Raw genomic sequence first — 22,464 nt, forward strand, 5'->3', positions numbered from 1 at the left:
AATTTAATTTCTGTAACTCAATCATTCTACAGAATGACGGGATTTGTTATCACTGATCTTAGTTATTCAGATTAAAGCAGCCTTCCCCAGCCTGGTGCCTGTCAGACTACAAGTGCCATCAGCCCCAGCCAAGTGCTATGTTTTCCAAAACATCTGGAAGGAACCAAGCTGGAAAGTGCTGGATTAAAGGAGAAGGTTGTAGCATTACTATGATCTAGGAATGCCTAGTTCACAATGCCCAGGAAAGAGTACACAACTACCTTTTAGTCATTGAAATTAATGAGCATGACTAAGTTATGTCCACTAATTTCAGAGGGTCTACTCTGAGTAAATCGTAGTTGACTACCACCCTAAGTCTTAAGAAACACAGCACTCCTCCTTTTCTGCACATTACTAAACATCATGGGTATGATCCAGCCAACGTGAAGTATTTTCAAATGCTTTCCAGGAAATATCCTAACATTTTTTGCACCATAACACTCACTTTTTTCCTCCTAGAAAGTAAGGGGAAATGTCTGTGCGTGTTATGGAGGGAATGCCTACGGATGGCAGGGGGATCTGCTGCAGTCGTGAGCAGAGGATCCATGGTTCCCCTTCCTTCCCTCCTCCGTGGCTTGCTTTGAAACAGCAAAGCGGGAGAAGAGCCGCTGAGTGGGGAGGAGAGGGGGACAGAGAGCCTGCTTGCTTAAAAGGAGCAAAGCGGGAGAGGAGAGGAGCCTTCTCCTCTTATACCCCTCTTCTGCATTATTAACAGTATCCTTCTCCACCCACCCCACGCGTGTTCCTTGTCCCTTGAGTGCTTTTCCTTCCCTCCCCACTTAAAACGTGGTTACAGAGCACGGATCCACATGGATCCTCAGGATTTTTGCATTGGGCTACCCCAAACTCACCGTCAGATCACATGTCCATGGCCACAGCATGAACCACAAAAATCATACATCCACTGTTTCATTTAGAATATTTTTTTTCTTGTTTTCCTCCTCTAAAAACTATGTGCGTGTTATGGTCGGGTGCGTGTTATAGAGCGAAAAATACAGTACTTATAATGGTATTTTAAAATGCTTAACTTTAATTGGATCGTCCCCTAACTATGTATTGTTAAATGTTCCAACTATTTAAGTCTTCCCTCCAATAAATAAAAAATATGCCATTGCATGAAATATTTAAAATGTGGGTGATGACATTGATGTTTAAAACCCCCACAAACATTATGTCAATGAAAGCCTGACAATAATAGGCCATCGCGGGTGGTATTTCAAATAAGCCTAGCAGAATTAGGAGCTGGGCTTCTGCAGAGTGACAGTGAAACTGGTTGCTATATTTTCCTTTGAAACCCCTAGCCTTGTTGCTGGCTGTTATATCCAAGATTTTGAAAAGCAACTGGAAGGCATTTTATGTCCTTATCTCCAGCTGTACATAAATTTGACAATCTGTTTCCAGTAGTTTGAGGAACAGTTTCTTATCTGTGTTTTCCATTTCTCTTCACCAGTTGTGATTATGTGTGCCAGCAGTGACGCAATAAGGAACATCATGTTGGCTGCACATCGGCAAGGAATGACCAATGGAGACTATGCTTTCTTCAGTATTGAACTCTTCAACAGTTCATCATATGGTAATGTGGTTTCTTTCCTCTGGTGGGTTCAAGGCTTTTATAAACAAAGCAACATTTTAAAGATCACTTTAGTCTTTAAGTTTGTAAGTCTTAAAATATGCCACATAGCATTGTCTCTTCTAACACTTATTAGTATCCGCTTGGATTATGAAATTAGAAAGGGGGGGCAAGGTTTTAAAAGTTCAGTGTATAAGAGAAATTGGTGACGCAAAAAAGAGCTAAGACTGGGAGGAGATATGATAGCCATCTTCAAATATCTCAAGGGCTGTCATGTGGAAGATGAAGCAAGCTTGATTTCTCCTGCTCCAGAGGTTAGGACCCAAACCAATGAATTCAAGTTGCAAGAAAGGAGATTCCCACTAATCACCAGGAGGAATTTTCTGACAGTTGAACTTTCTGTTCAACAGTGGAATGGACTCTCTTGAAACGCAATGGACTCTTTCATTGGAGGTCTTTAAGCAGAGGTTGGATGGTCATCTGTCATGGATGCTTTAGTTGAGATTCCTGCATTGCAAGGGTTGGATTAGATGGCCTTTGGGTACGTTCCAACTCTACAGTTCTATGATTCTGTGAAATGTATGAAAAACTGATAGCCTTTATTTATTTTTAAATTTGTTTTCCCCTCTGCCCTCAAGAAGTTCAGAGCTGGATTTGAGTCCTGTGAGATAGCTTATGTTGAGAGTCAGTAACTTGTCTGGAACCACCAGTATGTTTCATATGCCAAGCCAGTGTCAATTTGAACATGTGTCCCCATCGGACAACCACATTATCACATGGGAAGTTTGATCCATACATGTTGCTGCAGCCTCTTGCTGCTCAGGCAAGATAATGAGCATGAGGTTGATCTTCATGACCTCAAAGATTACTTCCCATTCTACAAGTCTGTGATTTCAAAGGCCTGGCTTGTTCTGGAGCTGTTTAACCATAGTTTTCCATTTCAAATAAGGAAACTATGGTTAGCTGAATGTGTCCTGGTTTGTTTGCTGATTTACACTGAGGGGTTCATTCATTTCTCAACTGATTAATCAAAGGTACGCTCATCCAAACATCCTCATAGAATCCTACTAGACTGGAGGTAGAGGAATGATGTGGATTATTTGCTCAATTCATCACGAAGCAGCAAAGCCTCAAGGTGGCTTATATTACAAGAGCAACAAGAATTTTTTTTTTTAAAGACACAATCATCCCAAATTGCTAAATATAACCACCACAATAAGCAGACACACTCCCGACCCACCTCACCCCTCTAGACATATTTTTCTTTTCTCTTTTCCGCTCTTAAATTCTTTTTGATTCTTTTTTCTTATTCATTAGTGTAAATTTCCAGTTGTAAAAATTAGGTTTCCAGGGAGATTATAGCAGGTGTGTTGTGGCACTCTGTTGTCTGTATTGCCAGTGCACAATGTTATTGCTGAAAAAATGAAATAAAAACAAGCATACCTCTTGGGACCCCCCCCAAAAAAGGGAAATGTTTCTTTGTTTCCCTTTCTTAGGTCCCAAGAGCTATGCTTGTTTTCATTTCATTTTTGTCCTGAACTTCCTGTAAAGAATGTCAGACTTTTGCCACACATCTCACCCTTGAAAACAGCATGCTTCCTTTTTCTGCAGTACAGTGTGTAGCCTTTTGTTTTTTTAAAAAACTGCATTAATGAAGCATGTAGGGTACAATCCATTCACATTTAATTTCAATGGGAGAGATTTGATCATGTGTTTGATGCTCTCATAGGTAATAAGTGTGATTTAAAAGTGTTTAAGTTTGGTGGATTGAGCGCCTTTGTTAGCAGGACAACATCCTTAAAATCTCTGGCTACCCCCAGCAACACATGGGGAATACAGCAGGAGGAAAGGGGGAAAACGAGCTCTTTATGGTAACTGGCTTGGAATTGTAAATATTTTTATTTCTCCCTTAGGTAATGGCTCATGGAAGAGAGGAGACAAATACGACCTTGAAGCAAAGCAGGCGTACTCATCCCTCCAGACAGTCACACTACTGAGGACAGTGAAACCTGAATTTGAGAAGTTTGCCATGGAGGTGAAAAGTTCTGTACAGAAACAAGGAATCCATGATGATGATTACGTAAGTGCCCGATTATGAGGCTAGAGCTTTTGGCATCATAAAAACACCCTCCTAATTAAATCAGAGGTGACAAAGTGGCCTTTTCTGAATTGGACCAAATTGTCGGAGTGTTCAGCTACTTTTTCAGAACACTTTTCCTGGTAGCCTTTAAAAAAGCAACCCCACTTGCAAGTGAAAATTGCTCTTTCTGTTTGTTCAGAGTCATCTGGAACAGAGTTCCTTTCATCTTCATCTGTCTTGCTCATCATGAGGCTTTTAAGGGATGATGTGGTGAAGAAACTGGTTCTGTAACCCTTACTGTTTTTCTGTGTCAGGACTTCCCTAGTTTTCCATTTAGCTCCAGGTTTCCCTGAGTTATCTCAAAAGCCATTCCAGCAGAGAACCGAGTTATCCTCTAGCTCCTTGTCCTGTCCTCACCTTATCAAATAATTTATTGCAGTCAATCAACAAACTGCATTCCTTCCCACTTGTGTTGATGGATGATACTGGGGAACATAAACCATGCCATGAATCCTTTCCTCCACTTGAGACCTTTTCTCACTCCTTTCTCTGTAGTTGTAGCTGGGTTCTATTGCAAAGTACCTGAATGAACTTGACTTGAACAGGCTCTCAGACCAAATCTGAGAAGTCTTGTTTTGCCATTGTAACATTTTTCTTCTTGATGATCTCTGCATCTCTTTCTCTCACTCTCTTTATATTAGTTAAGGTGCATTTTAGATGCATTTATGTCTGCTCATGCAAAGGTACACTGGGAAAATGTGGAACCTATCAAAAGTGAAGGGGGAGGAACAAGGTTTCTCAGATGCAGCTTGTGAGATTTGCATTTTACTTCCTTAATTGTGTTACAGAAACATCTTCCAGTTTATCAAAATATTCTGAAAAGAGCTGTTTTGCACTCACAACTATTCTGAACCCAGAAATATCAGTATTGGAGTATCTAATACTGCTGTCATGGTCTTGGATCCATGTCAGGGAACTGCCATCGGAGCCAGAGGGAGAGGGGGGGCTCCAGAGGGATTCCGGAGAGCGTCCCGGGAGGGAGAGAAGCAGCACATCTTCTGGGGAAGGAAATCAGCGTAACACCAGTGGAGAAGGGGGGCAGATGGGGGAATCGGCGAGGTGGCTCCAAGACTCCTCGCCGGGGACCAGCGGGGAGAGCACGGGTCCTCCGATGCCCACACCCTCCCTGCGCAGAAGGCTTCTGCGCAGGGAAAGTAGGCGTAGACTAGGCGTCAAAGAGCTTCTTTGCTGGAAGAAGTTCAAGAAATGCCCACTAACGGATTCTGCCAGCGATTGAGACAGCCACGGGCGCGTGGCTGTCCAGACAGAAAGGGTTCACTCAGGCAACCAGCCAAGGGTGGTGTTGATTTACACACAAGCAACCCCTAGAACCATTACAATCCAGACAGAGACAGTTAGTGCTGCATCAGGGGAGGACATAACAGAGGAGGTTTATACTGTAAACCGCCCTGTGATCCTCAGATAAAGGGTGGTATATAAATTTAATTAACTAAATAATAATAACAAACCCAAGGAAGACCTTGTATCTGGAACATTTCAGGAAGCAGCCACTGAGGCAGTTCTTCTGGTGGAGACTTCCTGAGATGAAGAGAAGGACAGCAGTCTGTCCCTAATCCCCAGGGACTTTGCTTCTTTTATCCTCTGGCTCCCAATCATGGTTTCCTGCCTGTATCACTTGATACCAAAGACTCCACCCCAGAACTTATCTCAGCTCTTTGCATTCTGCTGCGCGCGCACACACACACACACACACACGGCATGCCAGTCCCTGAGGCAGCAGAAAATACCACTTCAGTCAAAGGCAGGTTGCAAAAACAAAGCATCTCTTTGAGTACTGATTTCCTCCAGGGATGTGGGGCCTATGGCACAAACCGCCCTGCCTAGTTATATTTGCCCTCATGAGAGTTCAGGTCAGTACTGGGGTAATATACTGGATTACCTGTCCTTGGCACTGATCATTTGCCTTCGCTTGGCTCCATCTCCCACAATCGCTGTCCCAGGTTCTGACACCAAACATTTCTCTTTTATTCATTTATTTTATTCCATTTATAAGTCATTTAATTTTTTTAAAAAATCTCTAGGCAATTATGCTTGCCCGCTTGGCTCTGCGGCCCACCTGTGGCTATTGCTGTAAGTACTTTCCTGGCTATCCTGCCTGCTGCTATGGCAGAGCTCCTTTGCAGCTTCAGTTATGAACAGCGCTTGAGCAAAAAATGTTGTTCTCCATCCATGGGTGAGGCCTATCTTTACAGGAGATGAATAATGATTAGGTTCCTAGAGTGTAAGTAACAGCTGTTTGTAGATAGTGCAATGTGATTAAGAGGAAGATAATTCCAGGTTAGAGATTAAAAATGGTCAGCCCAAAACAATTAGCAGTAACATCCGTTTTCTGCTTTTAAATTATAACTTTGTTGCAATTTTCCTTAACATTAAAAGTAAAATGAAATGTATACTGTTCGGGTGGCATCCAATTGGTGCCCCTCTGCTCACGGAATGCATTCAAAGGGAGGGAGGGAATTTTCTGCTTTGCCCCTGCAGTCCCTTAAAATCTGCCCCCTAAGACCCGCAGGGTGGATTATATTGGGGGGGGGAGAGGAAATAGCACAAAATTGCCCCCCTGTCTGTCCACTTGCAGATGCCTTCTGTCAGCACAGGGCACCAGTTAGATACCACCCTTTCCTGTAGGGGAGAAATTACTTGCTGAAAACCCCCAAAGTGTTTTATCTTGTGAAGATTTTAGGCATGGGACATAATGAAACATAACAACGGGGACACATGTAAAGTTTTTAAATAAACCTTTTAAGAAATGCCAAGTTCCTTGATAAATATTCCATTGTATGTCACTGACTGAAGTGTTCTTAGATGTTTCAGAGACACTTTCAGCAAGTGATTTCAAATATTCCGTGTTAAATCCAGGCAGTTGCCCATTGGTATTAGTGCAAGACTTTTCCACTACAGCAATTTCCATTCTCTACACTGGCTTTATACTGCAGCTGCTGAATGCAGCATTTGACAGGCAGGGTGTCAGAGGATTTTGTTTTTGTTGTTTTTTTAAAAAACACCCCACCAGAGTTTTGCCTGTTCAGAGGCACTGAACTGTAATCTCGGCTGTTTCACCTTCTTTTTCCCCATGAGAACACCCTCTATGGAGCTCTGTTAGGAATAAAAGTTCTGTGTCAGATGTGGCACAGCCCTCATTGAAAGTCTACCAACTCCTTGTAGTTGTAGATAGTGGAAGCAATCATTTGGAACTAAAATCCATTTTGTATGTCCCTCCACAAAAGGTTAATGGGACACAGTACATCTAGTAATTTCTAATGCCCCCCAAATGCAAATCATTTTTAGCGGCAGACCTTTAAATCTGTTTTGTACAGATTTGGGTTTAAAGCCTCACTGTAATTAAACTTCTTAGGACTTGTGAAGGTTTCTTTTCTTTTTTGAACCAAAGGGGGGGGGGAGCTTCTGCCCCGCCCCACCGCCCAGGCCGGGAGCCATACAGAACATGGTCTGTGTGAGAACATGATAGGCCACTCAGGAGAGGTGTATAATGCTATATTTTGCTAAGATGTCTGAAAATGTTGCTTTGAATGGTAGCTGTCCTCCTAGCATTTAATGCTAAACTGCTACAGGTGTTAACAACCTCAGTATGGTGTCACATTGACACCATACATTTAATGCAAACTTTAAGCACATGGTTTACCCTAAAATAATCATGCAAACCGTAGTCCCCCCCCCCCAAACAACAAACCCCAGCTCCCTAAACAAACTACAGTTCCCAGGAATATTTGGGGGGGGAGTCAATGTGCTTTAAGAATATGTTGTGAACCTAAGAGAACTTAGGAGTTCAGTCATAGCATTGAAAAGGGAGAGGAGACAGGGATGTTGCACTTTGGAGTTCCACAAGTAATAAACCTAATTTAAGGCCATCTACATACCTCCCAAGAACTGTACTGGAAATTTATATTAGGATGTTGGCATGGAAATATGAATAACAATATACCATAGCAGCATTAGGGTCCCAGGGTAGAGATGGCTGGATCAGTCTACTTCTTAGTCTGTTTTCGTTGCATGTGTTAGTTACTGAATCCATCCTGTACTTTACATTGCATTAGTGAATTTTTGAAACTAAAAAACACATTAAAGTTTGTGTTTAAACACGAGCATCTTATTCAACATACAGTGGTACCTCTGGATGTGAACGGGATCTGTTCCGGAGCCCCGTTCACATCCAGAGCAGAACACAACCTGCGTCTCTGCAGGGCGCGATTTGCCGCTTCTGTGCATGCGCATGATGTCATTGAGCATCTGCGCATGCACGAATGGTGAAACCCGGAAGTAACGCGTTCCGTTACTTCCGGGTCGCTGCAGAGCGCAACCCGAAAACGCTCAACCTGAAGCAACTTCAACCCGAGGTATGACTGTACTTGCATATTTGAAAAATGGTTGAAGAGCTATATTTTCAAAAAACAGTCAAAGTAACCACTCCAAGCATATCTGCCTCCACAACTGTGTACTGTTGCAGTTAACCATCTTCCGCCACACCTGTCAGTTCCATTTCGAACACAGTCTTGGTGGCAGAAATGCTTTGTTCTGATTCATGAGTTAGTCTGGGAGGCGCACGTCAGGCCAATTTGGGGGGAAGATCTTGGTTCATATCCAACAGATGCAGCTGATTTCAGTGAAATGTACTTGTTGCAAGTAAGTCTGCTTAGGATCTCTGTTAGATGAATCTGTCCGGAATATTGAATTCCAAGAAAGTCCAAGGATGCCTTTCTGAGTAGAGTAGTAGAGCTTTCTAAATAGAAGTCAGTCTTCCTCAGTTACAGCCACTTGGCCAATATATTATTGTTAGTCTCTCATCAAACTGGAATTTCCTGTGCGAGCAAATCTTAACACTGAACAGGTAACGATGTTTCTCTCAACTGTACTTCTTTCAGAACTGAAACACTGTGTTAGTATAAAGCAACTGTAAGGTAGACCGCATCTGCAAATATAGTTGATAACCTGTTTCCAGGGTCCTTAAAGTGATACAGATATCCTCTTGCATTGTCTTTCCATTGCTGTCTTGCCAGTCTATTAACAAGGCAGTAAATCAGTATGGCGTAATATTAATGTAAACTTGAATTATTTAATCACGTACTGTAGGATTTATTTATTTTTTAAGCATAGCTTTTTAAAAAGCAAAACTGAACAGGCCCTGAATTGGTGCCTGATGGGGAAACCCCAAAAATATTAACTCTAGACAGTATTCTCACCTGAAACACCCGGCTCTGTCAGGGTCCTTTAATATTAGGTGACCATGTGACCACAATAAATAAGCACACTTGTGTTTGATTTCCCATTCTGAAAACAGCGTAATAGGAAAGATTGTCAATGAGAGCTGCTGCATTTGTTCATAATTGTGTGTATGTTATCTCAAGTCCTGCTAACAAAAGCATAAAGAGTTGATTTACAGTTTTTATTCTGCCTTGGTGCAAAAAATTACAACCTTGGCCTTGAATAGGAACTCTGCTCAGAAGGACAGAGAGTTGTTAACAGTTCTTGAGAGCCATCTGCAGTCTTTTAAGCAACACAGTGGAAATAGCATTATGTTCTCTTAAATCACACAGTAAAATGTAACCTCAAACTACTGCTAATAACATGCAATGGGGGGACAATTCCAATGGTAGTAAGCTGCCATCATAAATACACCTTAACTTTGAACTGTATTGACTCAACAAGCCAAACTAGGAGGAAAGATGAAAGGCAAGCCTCCTGAAACTGGACCGTAATTCAGTTCTTCTGCTGACTCCTGCCTATTCCCATTTACCTGACAGGTGGTAATATAGCCTTTCTAAAATCCCATAGAGATAGGAAAAAAGGATGTCTTCTGATTCTGATGGAAGTTTCTTAATATATTATATGGTTCCATTATTTTCCTCTTGTGATCCTGGAAATTTACATAAAGCTACAATTCTAAGCATACCTACTCAGACGTAAGTCCCACTGAATTCAGTGAAGCTTACTCCCAGGTATGTGAGGTTATGTTTGCAGCCTAATTCACTAATTCAGAAACATGATGCATTACAGGCAGGAGCCAAGTGTAGCCTCACCCACATATTCCTTAGCTGGTGGTAAAATTACAAACTGTCATTTTATGACTCCACCTTTAAGCCCTGAGATAGCTATTGTTAAAAGTAAACACCAAAACTGCACAAATCTATAGCACAAAAGTTTGTTCCCAAGTTGGCATGCCCTGCATACTTAAAGCTTACAGAATCTGGCCCCGAGCATATGAAATTTCTTCTCAATAGTCAATTGTTTTGTAGAGGAAGGTGAACAGTATCTTAAGCAACTGCATAAATCTGGTTCCCTCTAGATTACTATTACTGAACTTTACATAACAGGGCACCCATAAGAGATTTTAATCCATGGATTAGATAGGGTGTATGTATAGAAGCTTCAATAATGCCATGCTCTCTTCAAAATATAAGTACCCCACTGTTTGTTTTCTTATCCAAAAGACACTGTACAAGTTTACCAAGGGCAGAAGCTGGTTCTGTTTTTCTTAGTTAACAGAAACTACAACCTTTTCAGAATCAAATGACATACAGTGGTGCCTCGCAAGATGAAATTAATTCGTTCCGTGAGTTTTTTCGTCTAGCGAATTTTTTGTCTTGCGAAGCACGAAACCCCATAGGAATGCATTGAAATTCAATTAATGCGTTCCTATGGTCAAAAAAAGTCCAAACAAAGCCAAATTTGGTACAACAAGAGTTTATTAAGTGCTCTTTAAAGTCACACATACTGTAAAGAGCATTTCAAAAATTGAAGGAACAATAAATTAAGTTTCTAAATATGACAGAAAAACATTTAAAAATCAACAAAGTGTACAGTACCTTTTCTAAGACTCTGGGGGACAACTCAAAGAAGGTTCCTCTTCCACTCTTTGCTTCTTTCTGAAGAACCCCCTCCTCAACTGTCCCCCCAGCCACCCACCACACAGAAATTCAAATCCAGAATTTTTTTTAAAAAAACAGCAGAGTGGCCCAATGGTCACAGAAAATCATAAAAATGCAGAAAAAAACACACAAGCTTCCAGATTCTTGCAAACCCCTCCCCAACACCAAGTCCTTGAATTCCAAACACCCCAACCCAAAATCCAAAAAAACCCCCAAAAAGTTTTAAAAGTTTAAAAGAAGTTTTGGAAAAGCTTCAAAAATCACCAAAGTCTTCAAAAACCTCAAAAAAGGCTACCACACCGCGTTCTATGAGTTGCTCCTCGAAGTCAAGTCGCAACTGTATTAACGGTGTTAAGAAAAAGGAAACAAACTTGCAAGACGTTTTCGTTTTTCGTCTTGCAAAGCAAGCCCATGGGGAAATTCGTCTTGCGAAGCAGCTCAAAAAATGGAAAACCCTTTCGTCTAGCGAGTTTTCCATCTTGCGAGGCATTCGTCTTGCGGGGCACCACTGTACATTTGGTTTTGATTTTTGTTTCTTTGAGATACTGTTGTTGGTTAGATTTTTACCTTTACATTTTCCCTGAAGAAGCCCAGAGCTTTACATCATAATGTAAAACAACACAGGATTTAAAACAATGTAAAATACATTTGAAAAGCACCTCAGAGTCAGGGCTTTTGAACCAGACAGGCAGGGAGTGTTGTCCAAGAAGCTGAGGTTGAATGGTCCCCAAGCCCACGTGAACAACAGTTCCTTAAATGAGAGGTGGAAACCTGCCCCATAAAAAGAAGTGCCATAATTCAGGAAAAGACTCATTCGGAGGCAAGGTCCTCCCCATGAGGAGACCTCTTTCTGATAACAACTGGTAGAATTCAGCAGGACCCTGGTATGGTTCCAGCAGCTCCAGTTCAAAAGTACCTGGGTAGAAGAGCTGTATTTCCATCAGCTACACACCTGGCCTGAACACCTATCTGTGTGGCCATGCTGTGTACTGCCTCTTGTCCTTGGCCTGTGCCCTTGCCTTTATTGCTAGCTGTTTGTCCAGTCCCTGGACTGCTTGTGGGCCTTGTGGACCCTCTCTAGCTGGGACCTGGTCTGAAACAGGACACACGGGGATACTGATGAATGGTCCAACTGTACTGCCCCAGTCACTATCCTGGCAACCACATTCTGCACCAACTGCATCTTTCAGACCATCTTCAAGCATAGCCCCATGTAGAGTGCATTGAAGTAGTCCAAATGGAAGTGCTGCAGCGAACTAGCCAGCTGTAGTGGAGCATAAGCATCCCTTGCCACAGAAGCCATTTGAGCCTCTAGTGACAGATTGGTATCAAGGAGACTGCACACCTGCTCCTTCAGATGTGCAACCATCCCCAGAACAGGCTGACTGCCTAATTCCCTAACATGAGAACTGCCTACCCACAGCACCTTCCTCTTAATCATTTTCAACCTTGGTTTATTGGCTCCCATCCAGCCCACCACCGGCTCCAGCCCCACTTGTCTAGTAGCTGGTACAGCCTTTGCTGATTTATATGGCATGGAGGTAGAGCTGCATGCCATCAGCATACTAATGATATTGTGCTACAAATCTCCAGGTGACAGATTTCAGTGGTTTCATAGCACAAGGGATAGAATAGACCCCTGAGGAACCTTACAGCCTAATAGCCATGGGGTTGAGAAAAAGTTTCCAATGCTGCTCTCTATAGTTAAGAGTGGAACCACTGCCACACACTGCCTCCAGCTCCTCTGAGTAGCTTCAGAAGAACATCACGGACAGTTCTGTCAAAAGCCACTTAAAGATAAAAGGTCATCAATTGGGGTAGTCAGTGCTGGAACTGGGTCTGAAGCCAGAATGAAATGGGTCCAGATAATCTTCTTCCTCCAGGCACACCTGCAGTTGGTTGGATGTTAGGAAAGTTGCACATTTCTATTGCTGGCAAAGTGCAATTTGGCTACAAAGGAAGCAGTAGCTGTGGGAAGATGTGTGAATCCCCCACCGCAAAACATGCACACAAATTGCCCTTACTGGCTGGAGAACAAGTGTATTGCAACAAATGAATAATTTGTCCATTCTTCATGCTATAAAACCACAATTTCAATTTTTAAAAAAACATTAATATTATACTATATGAGCGCTGAAGAGGGGTATGATTTGAATATGCATAAGAAAATGAGTGTGTGATGGCTTGTACCCATTATAGTGTTGTTATGCCTGTAAAAAGTAAGGACAACCCCAGAGTAAAAATAGATCTTGACATACCTAGTTTACTAAAAATTGTTTTTCAGTTAAAGTTCAGGCACAGTCCATTTTTATTAAATGATTCTGCACTCTTACAGGAAATTGGCTTAGGCTTTGCTTTTCAAAATTATTAATGCTACCTCTGTTACTGGTTTGGGGGTAGAATTTAATAAATGCTGCTTTTATTTCAGATCCAGTATTCTGAGCTGAGATGATTTTATAACCTTGGCTATTTGGCCTTTTGAGGTTAGCAAGGCCACCCATGGCTTGTTTTTTCCTTCTCATTTAAAAGCAAGGGGAAAATTAACTAATTTAACAAACATTCCAGCAAGGTTGGCTGGATAGAGCGGGGTTGCATTGTTTGGTGGGATCAGAGTTTTGTCACTCTAAGAGGCATTTCCGCAACACTAATGTCGGAGAGAATGAAGAGCAGGCCTTATTTGATTTATAACTTTTCTTGTTGAAAGAATGTGCACCAGTGCATTAAATTAATTATTTTAATCAGATATTCTCTCTCTCTCTCTCTAATGAGCAGGTCAGTTAGACAACATTTGTCAATGAGAGTTGAAGGCACTGCCAGTCCTCTGAAGTAACAATTTAGCATTGTGTTGATTATCTTTAAAAAGCTACATGGGAGGCAGCAGAAATTGGAATGCTTGTCAGCTGGTCCATAATTTCCATGCCAAATACTCCCACTTATCTGTCTTCCAATTCCCCCAACTTCTCTCTCTCACGCACACACAGGCATCCCCCCCCCAAAAAAAAACCATTATCCATTAATTGGGACTATACAGTCACAGAGAGTGGAGGTGATGGAAGATTGCTAAGCACTTCCTAAAAATCTCTTTAAAAGAAAGCAAAAATGTTACATGTTCAGTGGTGTGTGCACCACTTGTCTTTCTCCAAACCAGCCAAGTAGGATTAATGGCAGGCAGGCTTTTGTGTCCTCTTTTAAATGCATCGGGAGAGAAAGGAGAGGAAATAAATAGGCTGCTGCCAAGGAATAATTTGTACAAATGAATAGAACTTTTCAGTATCTGGAGTGCTTTGCTAATTGTCTTTGAAAGAATAAAAGCAAACCGCAGATTTGCTTTCAGTGGCAAGAAAAACTGAATTCACATGGCAGCTTATGTTTTGCTGACAGAATCAATCCACTATTAATTAGAAGTTTGTGGCATGACTGTATAGCCACCAAAGTCAGCAAGAGCTTTCCCACTATCTTTGTTGAGAGGATAAAGCCCAAGATATCTGATGTTTACTGACAATGAATAAAATTACACTCTTATTTTTCCTTATGCCCCAATGCATTTTTGTCCCTTGTTTATGTGGACATTTTGAAACAGACTACATCTACCCAGGCCAGGCGCATTCAATGTTCTGTTTAGTAGTTTAGCAACCTAATCCTTAGGTCCATTTATTGATTTTCAGCATATTATCCCCAGTTGGAATCTTTTCCTTTGAATGCAATACTTGGAGACATTTAGAGCAAGTAGGATTGGAAGAAAACTAACCTGGTAGTATATTCAACATATTGTTATAAAGCAGGGATGAGGAGCACCTGCAGCCCTCCTGGACTACAAATCCCATCAGCCCCAGCCTGCATGGTCAATGGTCACAGATGATGGAAGTATGTAGTCCAACAGCATCTAGAGGACCACAGGTTCCCCATAGGAACATAACAAGAGCCTGTTGGATCAGGCCAATGGCCCATCTTGTCCAGCATCCTGTTCCTGCTGGCACAACCCACAAGCAAAACCCAAGCACAAGAGCACTTGTAGTTTCCAGTAACTTAATATTTAGAAGCATTATTGCCTTCGACCAGGGAGGCAGATCATAGCCACCATGACTAGTAACCACTGCTCTAAGGTATAACCATCCTTGCTGTAAGGTGTTGTTGAGGCTTGGAATTAATTTTATGGTAACATACGGCTAGGGTGTAGGTTAAGTTGTAACTGAAGGATTTTTGTACGTTTTTGCAAGGCAGTTTTGATAGATTCACATTCTGCAGACCTAATCAACTTCAAACCCAGGGCATAAGAGCTGTGCCAATGCCAGTTTTTTTCTTTCATAAAATATTTCTGCATTGCTAATCAAAGAGATCCACAGTGGTTTACAAAATCAAAATGAAGCCAACAATAAAATAAGAAAATACAAAATTCATACACCAGCAGTAGCAGATTAGTGGCAGGATCAAAAACAACCACAAAGCAATGTTGAACAAAGACATGGTAACAGTCAGCTTTAAATCCTGCCAGAGCTGGAAGATATAGGAGCCACGCGCTCATCACCAAAAGCAGCAATTCAATGTGTAGTTGTCCTCTGTTAATGCTTAGTATTAAGTGTAGCAGTACATCATTGTGCTGTGAGTTTCCACGCTTGCACTCCACTGCACTGTCTGCTACTTGTGGATATGGGAACAGTAAGTAATATCAGGTCATGTTTTCTGTAGTACTAGACATTACAGGGGCTGCGAGGGGAAAGAGGAGATGTTGCTTCTGGTAGGAGCCACATAGCTCTTGCTATGCTTACTTTTGGCCTAGAGGGGCATTATTAAGTAGCACATCTATGTGCCAAAAGAAATGTGTGTATATCAACACCGTTGAACTTACTGTGGAATCTTCTTAAAGAACTGCAAATGCTATGGCACAAAATAGATAAAATTCAGTAGAAGGCAACAAATGGATCCTACCTGAGGCATATTTTTGTGGCGTGGGGTCCAACTCTTATTAAAATCTGTGGCCCTTAGCTTGAATGAAATGTGGATTGCATCCTAAGCCTGCAGCCCTTCTGTTTAAGGTAAGTAAAAAAAATATGATGTGGAAAAGGCCCAATTTGTTTGGATGGAGTCCTATTACGGAGTCCTATTATGGACTCATGTATTGTTCACGATTAAAGTTAAACGTTTTGAAAAGGGAGGGCATAGGAAAGATTATGTACAAGCAATGCAACATGTGAAAGAAAAATATACAAAGTAGAATCGGTTCTCTCATGTGCGGTATCCTTCAAGTGTAGCCCTCAGTGCTGGACATGTTGTACCCCAAATGAAGGAACCTGCATTGATATTTGAGTCCATACTGTGGTTTGGTTCTCTGTAATGAAAAGCTGTGTGTTTTGAGCTTTCTGTTTCCATTAGATGCTAAAAACGTCTGTCCCAATGAGAAATCTCCTGAGGGCAATGAGACCTTCTGAGCACTGTGAACCTTTACAGCTATGACTAAACTTATATATTTAGGAACGTTAAGTTTGGAGGAACATTGGACTGTGTTATATGAATGCCTTCATGCTCCCAGTACAAATTCTGTACCTACCCCAATACATTAACCTTTGACTGCTACCATTTCTGACACCTGAAATTTAGGGCCAAACTAGATGTTAAATGCATTTAGCATGCAAGTGTTCTAAAATGCAGCTAGTAGCAGCTGATAATTACTGGGGTTGCAAGAGCCGGGGGAATTGTTAAACCTTTCTGCCCTTCATGCTGTTGACAATCACTCTTCTGAGGCCACTGTCTGAATGAGAGAGAATCTCCCATTGATAGACTTTTGTTAGGATCATATTAGGGGAAGAAAGAGTTAAATACACACTTACACACCACACCAGCAGGTTTGTATTAAAAAGCTTGTGTGTTAAATGCAAAGATGTATTTAATATGACATCTAATTTGTTCCTTAATTCTGCTTCATTCAAATATATAATAACAGTGACTTTCAAAATTCTAGAGTTGTATTTTTTTTTTAAGAAGTTGAAATGATAATATAATGAAAATACGTTGAAATGGTACATAATGAAAAGTTAAGCCTGAACTGTTGGGAGCTCTCTAGCAAACATTGCAGTGGTGTTTGTAGTGCACAATGGTAGCACACATAACAATTTAAGACAAGACAAGGATGGAGAGCCTGTGGATCTCCAGTTGTTGTTGGACTCCAACTCCCATCAGTCCTAGTTAGCATAGCCAATGGGAGTTACAATGCAACAACATCTAGAAGGCCACCCATCCATGATGTAAGAAGTGCCCTGCTGCATATCAGACCAAAAGCTCATCTAGTCCAGCATACTGTTTTCCCTTGTGGCAGGTCAAAATCTGCTAGGGAGCACAAAAGTAAGAGGACTGTCTGCTGCTGCTGCTGTTCCCCCTGGCAATTGGTATTCAGAGATACATTTCCTCTGAACACAGAGGTTTCATTTAGCCACCATGACTCATAGCTGTTGATTGAGCTATCCTCCGTGACCGTGTCTAATCATTTTTAAGGCAACATCTTTAAATTGCACATATTTGCAGGGCTAGATCCTACCTTGTTTTTGTGGCTTTGAATGTTGGGAGAGAGAGAAAATGCCCTCACCCTGGGCTCCTAACAAAATTGAGTTTATTAATTTGGGCAGGGTTACGTAATTAATCTATGTTAACTTGGTGTTCCCTGGATATATTTGCAGTCACACCCAGTCCTTCCCCAAAGTCTTAGTGTTGGTTAAACAAAACTAACAATTAAAAATATACTTTAACAATTTAAAACAGCACTTGTAAAAACACACCAGAATTCCCCGTCCTGAAACCAACAATATTAAAACTCCAAGCCTTACATTTAGTCCCCATTTACTGAAAGCTTGTCCAAACTAGTTTGAGTATATGTGCATTCTATTCTTTCTCCAAGCAGCACATAAAGAAGCAGTCCCCAGGTTTAAAAATGGTAAAGCTAGAGGACCCATGGACAGGGGCGTAGGAAGGGGGAGCAGGGCGGCGCGCCCTGGGTGTCATCCCTGAGGGGGTGACAAAAAGGCACACCATGGGGGGCTCGCCCTGCCGCCCCCGTGTGCGGCAACGTGCAGCAGATCACCCCCCCCACGCAGCTCACCCCCCCCCACCGGGTGCACGGCATGGCCGCTGCTCCGGGTGTTCATGCAGCTAACTCCACCGCTGCCCCTGGACAGTCCAGTCAAAGGTGACTATGGGGTGCGGCACCCATCTCCGCTTTCAGGCTGAGGGAGCCGGCGTTTGTCCACAGACAGCTTTCCGGGTCATGTGGCCAGCAGAACTAAACCACTTCTGGCACAATGGAACATATCCAGTAATGGAACATCCTATGCACCTTCAAACCATTAGTTTGGTCCTGTGGTACTTTAAGACTTTATAGTACTATTTTCTGTGTACCCAAAACCAAAATATAAACTTTTGATTATCTGAATTCGAAGTTCTTGCAATACAGCCTCAAACTGAGAGAATGAAACACAAGAAAGCTATACCTGTGTGTTTTGAATAGGAATGGACAGATCTGTCTGATTTGATTTCAGGTCAGTTTCACATGTGTTCATTCATAAGGCAGTTTTGCCTTGATTATACATTAATGTGATATTTTTTTTAAAAAAGTATGAAGATAAATATTTAAATATTTAAATGCATATGTTATTCCATATGTATCTCAAACATTTTTAACTACATTTTTTATAGTGGTTCATGCATGTCTAAGGTTACTTTAGCCTTAATTACACATTTTTAATTGGTTTTGGTATGTTTTTAGAACTCCATTGCAAAATTCAGGACATGCTCCAATCTATGTATTAATCTAGGAGGTGTGAATTAGGTCAGTTCACTTAAAAATGCAGGATGAAATTTTCCTCCATCCCTAGTTCTCTCTCAAGACTTGAAGCACCTCTGTTGTCAGATCTATTTTAATCAGTGCATATTTTCTGACTTTTGGGATTCTTAGAGCAAGTTTGCAGAGAAGACAGCTCCAGTGTAATAAACATTGGGAGTGTGCCACCACAGGGGCTGAATGGATGAGGCATTTGTATGAACTAGTGACTTCATCTGGGTGTCGTATGTGTGATTTCTGCAATGGCAGTGACTCTTAAAGTGTCCTTGTCCATTGGCCATAGTGGTGTATTTTGTTTGTTTTTAAATAAAGTTATATAAACTTAGTAATGGTTACATACAGTTCAAAATGATTTAATTATAATACAGTATAATACAGAAATAAGTACGGTATATTTATACTCTTATTTCCATTCAATACAAAAACAGATGCAAAAAAAAGGTAGCTACACAAGAATACAAAAAATAAAAACAGGAAAAAAACTAACCTAAAAACCCCCAGTTGTTTCCAATTTTCTAAATCAACAGTTGAAATACACACACACATGGGCCTGCTATGCCAACTTTTAAACATCTTCTGAAAATTTCTCTATTCCCCCAGGCTTATGCAGGCAATTAAGAATACATCCTTCCACAATGTTTAATTGATGTCTGTTTTAACTTTCCTGTGGTTTTTATTGTACAGACTTATCGCTGATATGAGAGATACCAGTTGCTAAAAGTGCAGTGGCTCTAAGATCTGCCACAGACCATTGATGGTTTGTTTGTTTAAAAAAAAAGATGTGCAGAGAATCCGAAGTGTGCATCGGTTTTAGGACCATGTCGGTACACATTTAACTTGGGGTGGACATGCCCATTCCATGGCGTAAATTCTGTAGCTGCTGTTTTCCAAGTTAGCTGGCATGTGGATTTGTGATAACTGGTGAATGAATCATGCAGAAAGCTAATTTTGGTGACATAGTAAGGGGTTTTGTAGTCAAAGAGAGGTAGGAGAACTATTACTAGCTGTTACCACCAGTATAATCTAGTGGATGGACAGAAGCAAGAAAGCTTGTGTTCAAAACCCTGTGGGGCCACAAAGCTCACTGGGTGTCTTCAACCAGAAATAATCTTTTAGCCAGGATGCAGAACCTGTGACCTTCTGGGTGGTGCTGGACTATAGGTCAAATTACCACACACACCTCCCAACTGAGACTGTGCAGCCTTTGTATGCATGACAGTAGCCCAATCAGTGCCAGCCAATGACAGAATGGTGCGTACCCAGTGAGGAAGCTTTGAGAAGACACAAGCCACAGCGAGGGATGCCACATTCCATTCTGGAGCATGAGGGTTGAGTCGCATTGGGTTCCTGGTTGTGTAGTTTAGTTGAGATTGAATGTCTCTAGTAGCGGCCTTTTGTGTATGTCTCTGTGTTTGGATTTCTGGCCCACTCAAAGCACAGCCTTTGATTTAATTTGAATGTTTAGCATTCTCTGTTTGCTCACTGGCCATATTTTTTATGTATTACATACCACATTTTTTGCTCTATAAGACTCACTTTTTCCCTCCTAAAAAGTAAGGGGAAATGGGTGTGCGTCTTATGGAGCGAATGCAGGCTGTGCGGCTATCCCAGAAGCCAGAACAGCAAGAGGGATTGCTGCTTTCACTGCGCAGCGATCCCTCTTGCTGTTCTGGCTTCTGAGATTCAGAATATTTTTCTTGTTTTCCTCCTCCAAAAACTAGGTGCGTCTTGTGGTCTGGTGCGTCTTATAGAGCGAAAAATACGGTAGATGATCTGCCTTTCTCCCAAGGGTCTAAAGGCTGTGTACACTGCACAGTGTTTTGAACACATGGGGTATCCAAATGAAAGTGAGCATGCACACTCAGAACACAATAATCCAGTACAAGTTAAATACAAGCTTCATCTTCGCAGGGAGCAATAAACATGTAACAATAATGTTATAAGAAAAAACTGCTCCTTTTTCCCTTATGGGGTATCCAAAAGCCCGTATAGAGTCCTTATGTAGGTTCTCTATCAGTAGGAGAAAATAACAAAGGCCAACCAGAGAATATTGAGAAGCAAGGCAGCTAGTAAGCATGATCTTTATTAAACTGTTGCAGCAGGGTCTCCCGCTTACTCCACGTATGGAGGGAGGAGAGGAACCCAGAACATTGGTGTGCAAGCTCTCATAAAGACTTTTGAAATTGCCTACCCTGTAGCTCGATACCACCCCCCAAAACATACATACATCACAGAAAGAGGTGGTCCCTAGCAAAAATTTGAGTGTGTTGCTTCTCTCCTGTCTGCCAGGATACCTGATAATGCCTTATCTGATTGCCTTTTCTGGGTAGCCTGGCTGAGATGGTAAATATTTAGTTCCTGGATCTCTTATGCATATTGATAGTGTGCTCAGCTTAACAGATACTTGCCAGACTGTATTTACAGGGAGGTGTAAGCCCCTACAGTCCAAAGACAATTGGAAAGCTTTTCCCATTTCCTTCCTCCTTGCAGAGAAATATTTGAGGTCAATTTGGGAGTGTCAGAATGGCTTCAGGATTGTTCTCCTGTGCTATTTCAGACATGTGGCTTATATACTTATGTATGTGTTTACCTTGTACATTTATGAACATTTAATGTATATATATAAGACCTTAGAATTCCTATAACAACAATAATAGGAGTCAATGCCTCTTTTGAACACTAGATCAATGCCTCTTTTGAACACTAGAACAATGAAAGTTAATTGCAGGTGTGGAGTAGGCACTCATGAGCTCAGGTTCTGCTTGTGGCTTTCCCACAGGCATCTAGTTGGTCACTGTGAGAGCAGGATGCTGGACTAGATGGGCTATTGGCCTGATCCAGCAGGCTCCTCTTCCGACCCCCAACCCTGTGTTAGCCTAACATAACCACCTTTTCATCATCTATCTGGTTGACAAGTGTTTGGGATTATCAAGAGACAAATACTGCCAGTGTGCCCTGCTTGTGAACCTTACTGAGTATGGCTGGCCACTCAGAGAACAAATAGAGTAAGGATAAATAGAACCAACCTAGCTTTCCTTTGCTCTTTGTAACAAAAAGTGATGTCAGCTTAATTCGGGAAGGAATGGGATGTCTGATGCAGAGCCAAAGGGTCTGTCTCTCCTAGAGCTTGATTCAAAGCCTATTTAAATCCATTTTAAAAAAACAAACCTTGGCTTCATATCGGATCCTAAATCTAATGAAGTGGCAATTTGTTTTTCAATAGTAGGAAGACAATAAGAGGAACCATTGGTGATGTATGTGTGTGGGGGGGGGGAGTAATATTTATGGGATTTATTGTAAGTTTACAAGTAAACATTGCCAGGAGCTTACAGCCATTTATTTTCTGGTTAATCACTTCAAAAACAGTGTGGTAATAAAAAAGATACAACTGGGAACCCTAATAAGATCTACTGTTTGCAGATAAAGGACTTTGCTTCCTTGTTTGTAAGCTATTTGTCACTGTGGTACCGTATAGATATAATCCCCTTTTTTACTGTAGCGCTCTTGCACAGACCAGGGGCAGGATAGATTTATACTGCATCAAAAGGACAGGCTGTGGCTGTTCCAAAATCAGTAAATTTTCAACTTTGAAATGTAAGGGTGGGGAGCAACCAAAAATGAATCAAAACAAATTAATTTACCTCCTAGAGCTACAAAAACAAGGTGACTATTCAAAGGAAGCATAACCCTTAGGGCATGTTTACACTACAAATGAACTTTTATTTATTAAAATTAAAAACATTTCTAGCCCACCTTTCTGTGTCAGATAAAATGCCCAAAGTACCTATTATGATATTACAGGTAAATGAGGCAGTCACCTCAGGCAGCGGGTTTTAGGTATAACAAAAAGACAGAATTGCTAGTTATTTAGTTTATTTTTTGTTGTATTTTAACTCCCAGGAAAAAGGCTGGTGTGGGATCTTCAGTCTCAGGTGCCAAAATAATTTGGCCAAGCTTAGGTACTATGGACTTTGACTGAGAGTAAATG

The 22,464-nt window shown here is 41.4% G+C and overlaps 2 protein-coding genes across 8 annotated transcripts in view; one reads left to right on the plus strand and one right to left on the minus strand.

The window, feature by feature from the left end:
* Positions 1-22,464, minus strand: part of TARS1 (threonyl-tRNA synthetase 1) — a 214,267-nt gene that overhangs the window by 55,872 nt on the left and 135,931 nt on the right. The window lies entirely within an intron of this gene.
* NPR3 (natriuretic peptide receptor 3) overlaps positions 1-22,464 on the plus strand; it is a 52,522-nt gene that overhangs the window by 8,657 nt on the left and 21,401 nt on the right. For both annotated transcript variants that reach the window (XM_083466091.1, XM_083466090.1), the window contains exons 2-3: positions 1,490-1,612; positions 3,523-3,689. In XM_083466091.1, coding sequence (XP_083322217.1) covers positions 1,490-1,612; positions 3,523-3,689 — 290 coding nt within the window. The remainder of the gene's footprint in view (positions 1-1,489; positions 1,613-3,522; positions 3,690-22,464) is intronic.

Source organism: Podarcis liolepis (assembly GCF_965112155.1).
Source record: "Podarcis liolepis genome assembly, chromosome: 11".
Lineage (NCBI taxonomy): Eukaryota > Metazoa > Chordata > Lepidosauria > Squamata > Lacertidae > Podarcis > Podarcis liolepis.